This window comes from Urtica dioica, chromosome 7 (assembly GCF_054948205.1).
Source record: "Urtica dioica subsp. dioica isolate 48M chromosome 7, U.dioica_male_clone48M_v1_H2, whole genome shotgun sequence".
Classification (NCBI taxonomy): domain Eukaryota; kingdom Viridiplantae; phylum Streptophyta; class Magnoliopsida; order Rosales; family Urticaceae; genus Urtica; species Urtica dioica.
This window is the reverse complement of record NC_142762.1, coordinates 18,554,335-18,558,599: the sequence shown is the minus strand read 5'-3', so window position 1 is coordinate 18,558,599 and position 4,265 is coordinate 18,554,335. Positions and strand designations below refer to the sequence as shown.

Genomic DNA, 4,265 nt, shown 5'->3' with positions numbered 1-4,265 from the left:
GGCAAAGGGGCTTCGTCTCCCGGCTTGGGCAGGTCCTCCCCGACGTCTCCGGCGCCGCCGGCGCCGTCCCGGTCCCGGGCACCTCCTCCGGCGCGCGCGCTGCCCCCGGCGTCCCCCTGCCTGCGCTGGCCGTCTCCGGCACGCGCGCCCTCTCCCTCGTCGACCAGCCACGCCTCCACCAATGAGAGATCCTCTCCGGTCATCTCGATGGCGTTGAACGAATGCGACGAGTATCGTGTGTCGGGAATTGTTGATGGGGGCGAAAATTAAGCCCAAAAAGCATCCAAATCCACGTGGTTCTCCTCAAACAAATCGTGTAAGCCGTCATCAATGGTCCCACACCCCGATAGGTGGTCAATGGGGTCCATGGGCGCGAATAGTGAGGCAAGCATGATCGACAAAAAAAAATAATAGTAAAGGACGTCGGAGCATACCTCTTGGCGGCGGGCTTCTCCCATGGGTCAACGTTGGACTTTGAGTTTACCACGCGATTTACAATCGATGATAAACTCGGGGGGGGCTAATGTTACCGGTCCGTCTCGGCCCGGTAGATCGACGACGGCCACGCTGGCGGCCGTCCTGAGGCCGGCGCTCATCCAAGGCCGGCTCTCAGCCAAGGCCGGCTCTCCAAGGCCGGCGCTCGCCAAGGCCGACTCTCCAAGGCTGGCGCTCGTCCAGGGCTGGCGCTCGCCAAGGCCGGCTCTCCAAGGCCGGCGCTCGTCCAAGGCCGGCTCTCCAAGGCCGGCGCTCGCCAAGGCCGGCTCTCCAAGGCCGGCGCTCGTCCAGGGCCGGCTCTCCAAGGCCGGCTCTCCAAGGCCGGCGCTCGTCCAAGGCGCTCGTCCAGGGCTGGCGCTCGCCAAGGCCGGCTCTCCAAGGCCGGCTCTCCAAGGCCGGCTCTCCAAGGCCGGCGCTCTCCAAGGCCGGCTCTCCAAGGCCGGCGCTCGTCCAGGGCCGGCTCTCCAAGGCCGGTGCTCGCCAAGGCCGGCTCTCCAAGGCCGGCGCTCGGCCAAGGGGTTCCCCAAACACCCCTTGGCCGCCTATAAATATAAGGGTCTCTCCCTTGACCCAGGTAATCCGAATTTGAGTACTGAAACGCTGTCGAACTCGTACCTCGCTCGTTTCTCTCAAGTCTCGACCCCTAAACACTAAACCCTCTACAAACCACCTCAATCCTACTAATGTTGAGCGTCGGAGAGGTAAACAGAGGCAACCCCTCTGTTTCCCCTTTGTAGTTCACACCTTTTCTGCTTGCTTTTCAGGTGCCTGGATGAGACAGATACCACAGACAGCTAAGGGACGACTTGGGATACCAAGTCTGACACGCTCGAGTCGAGACGAGACCACTTGGTCCGGCCTTGGGTCCGACCGTCTGCGACTCCTAAATCGTTGTCCGAAAAACTGCGACAACAGCTGTCGGCCGCGTTCATCAAACACTACTCAATGCTAGTGGAAGATGAGGCGACCATGGCGGATCTATGGAACACTCAACAGGCCAGAGACGAGACCTTGAAAAGCTTCATGACAAGGTTCAAAACCGTCATGTCAAAAATCCCTTCCGTAGAGGGAGAGTCGGCTCTGAACGCTCTCAAAAATGAACTATGGCACGAGTCCAGAATCCGAGAAGAAATGACCGTGAACAGACCGCCCACCATCGAAGATGCAATTCACCGCGCTTCGAACTACGCCAAAGCTGAGGAAGAAAGGGCCCTCATATCGAAGAAGCATAACCCAAGGAAAATCCCCTCTATGACACATGTTCCGGCCATGACTAGGTCACCCGGGATGAGACCTTACCGAAACAATGAATGGAGGAAGCCTCCGAGTATCCCGGAGCACGCCTTTAACGTAAACGATGAAGGAGTTCCCGAAGGAAGCACCCCGAAATGGCCACGTGACAAGAAAAAATACTGCGACTTCCACAAAAACTACGGGCACGACACTCTGGACTCCGTCGTAGCCCGAAAGGTACTTATTGAGAAGTATAAAAATGGAGAGTTAAAGAACGTTGACCTGGGGCCACCACCCCAGAATAAAGAATTTAACAACAACAGAACCCGAGGAAATCCCTCCCCAAAAAGAGGAAGAGCAAAGGAGGACGACAACGACGTCTCCCAAGCAAAACCCCGGATCGACTACATCATGGGAGGTTCAAAATTTTGCAGGGATAGCATAAATTCTATTAAGGCACACCAGCGTCGACTTAAAGGTGTGCCGAGGTCACCTGGGTGCCAAGAGGAAGAAGATGCCACGATCTCATTTAGCGAAAACGATACCAAAAGGCTATACGGGCCCCATGACGACGCTTTAATTATCGAACTCGAAGTGGGTAACTGCGTAGTAGCCAGAATCTTGGTCGACGGAGGAAGCTCCGTGGATGTTATATTCAAAACCACTTTGGATAGAATGAACATCGAGAAGGCTGAAATCGAACACAAACCCAACCAACTATCAGGATTTAATGGAGAAGTGACACCTTCTCTAGGAATCATTGAACTCCCTGTACGGGCTGGAGACGTAAACCGGATGGTCGAATATACCGTTCTCGATTGCCCGTCCCCGTTCAATGCTATCCTAGGGAGACCTTGGATACATGGAATGAGGGCGGTATAATCAACTTACCACATGTGCGTGCGATTTCCGACCCCCAACGGGATACAAGAAATCAGAGGGAGCCAAGAGGCGTCCCGAATTTGTTATATGAATAATCACAAAAGGATCGTCGAAAAGCACCGGCCAGAAGAAAACGATTCGGAAGATCCAACTAGCAAAGAAGCCAACGAGGGCCAATAGCAATTAATGACCATCGGGGACGAAATCACCTTCTCGCCTCCGAAAGAAAGTTAAGAGGAAAAAGATGAGCCTAGTACGGAATCAGTAACACAGATTCAAATAGACGGAACCGACCCCGAAAGATGTGTAGGCATCGGAGCCAAGTTGAAAGGAAGCGTCCGCCGAGAACTAATAGCGTTCCTGAAGAAGAACCAGGGAACATTTGCGTGGACGACAGAGGACATGCCAGGCATAGACCTCAAAATCGCCGCACATCAACTCAACGTCGACCCCAGTTACAAACCTGTGAAACAGAAGCGTAGGAAACTCGGCCCAGAAAGAGCTAAAGTGGTCAATGTTGTCGGTCGTTTTCGGAAAACCCGAGACGCCAAGAAGGCACGTCGCTCAAAGGGCCGATGGTCAGGCCGGAGGTCCTGAAGAGCGGCAAATCTTCAAGCCCTCGCCCAAACTCCTGACTCCTCGAGTCGAGCTTCGCTCCTCGAGTCGAGCCTTGAGTCAATCTCCTCGAGTCGAGCTTCGCCCCTAGAGTCGAGCCCTTAATTGTTCCTCGAGTCGAGCCTCAAGTCATTCTCGAGTCACTCCTCGAGTCAAGTCGCTAGTCGCTCTCGTCGAGCCGAGCCTTGCTCCTCGAATCGAGTCGCTCTCGTCAAGTGGAAAGCTTCATATTTCACGTGAGAAGAATGACATTCGAAAGCCCGTAAGAACCCGGCCAAGACGAGCCGTCCATCACGCACACAGCGCGCTACGCAGGCCGGCCGTGCAGCAGATGGCGCGCCGCGCCATACAGGCGCGCGCCGCGCGCTCCATGCGCCGCGCGACCTGCGCCGCGCCTGGTGACCCTCGCGCCGCGCCCGGTGACACGCGCGCCGAGCCCCTCGCGCCGCGCGCCGCGCGTTGTGCGCCGCTCTTTGTGCGCCGCGCGCGCCGTGCGCCTCCACTTGATGGCATGCGCGATCCTAGTCCCACATGGACGAAAAAGGGACCTTCTAAGGCTCCCAAACACCTATAAATACCCTCTCTCATTGAGGGGAAAATCCATCCCAAAATATCCAATAATTCTCTTCATCTCCTATCGACGCGCTCGATTTCTCTGCTTCTCTGGATGCCATATTTGGCCTGAAGCAGACTCTCTTCTCCCTCCCTCGTTCTCAAAGGTTCCGAAGCACTCACGGGGACTTCCCAGACGTCGCTACCTTTGACCGAACGTTCTCCGGTGCTCAAGCACGCCCCTAGGGTTCTCAACTAGAGCTACCCTTGCGCGTCTAAAACGCTAGACGCGTACGCGATCTCCGAAGTTCTGAGACGCTACCGAGGACTCCCCGCGCCCCGTTTCCTTCGTCGAGCACGCCTCTTCGCCAAGGCTCCACGCCTCACACTGCGTCACACACGCTTGAACTACGTTCTGAACTGATCCCACGCACAGGTACGTAGGCAGCCGACAACCAAGGCACGGTCACTCATCCTCCTCACCCCCT

At 56.2% G+C, this 4,265-nt stretch overlaps 1 protein-coding gene across 1 annotated transcript; it reads left to right on the top strand.

Annotated features, from left to right (window-relative positions):
* Positions 1–1,464: 1,464 nt before the first annotated feature.
* Positions 1,465–2,610, top strand: LOC149390304 (uncharacterized). The gene has a single exon (XM_089619741.1). The coding sequence runs from the start codon at positions 1,465–1,467 to the stop codon at positions 2,608–2,610; it is 1,146 nt and encodes a 381-aa protein (XP_089475867.1).
* The last annotated feature ends 1,655 nt before the right edge of the window (positions 2,611–4,265 follow it).

Bases quoted from the DNA above. Each gene is read 5' to 3' on its own strand.
- LOC149390304 (XM_089619741.1), top strand. From the start codon at position 1,465: ATGGCGGATCTATGGAACACTCAACAGGCCAGAGACGAGACCTTGAAA.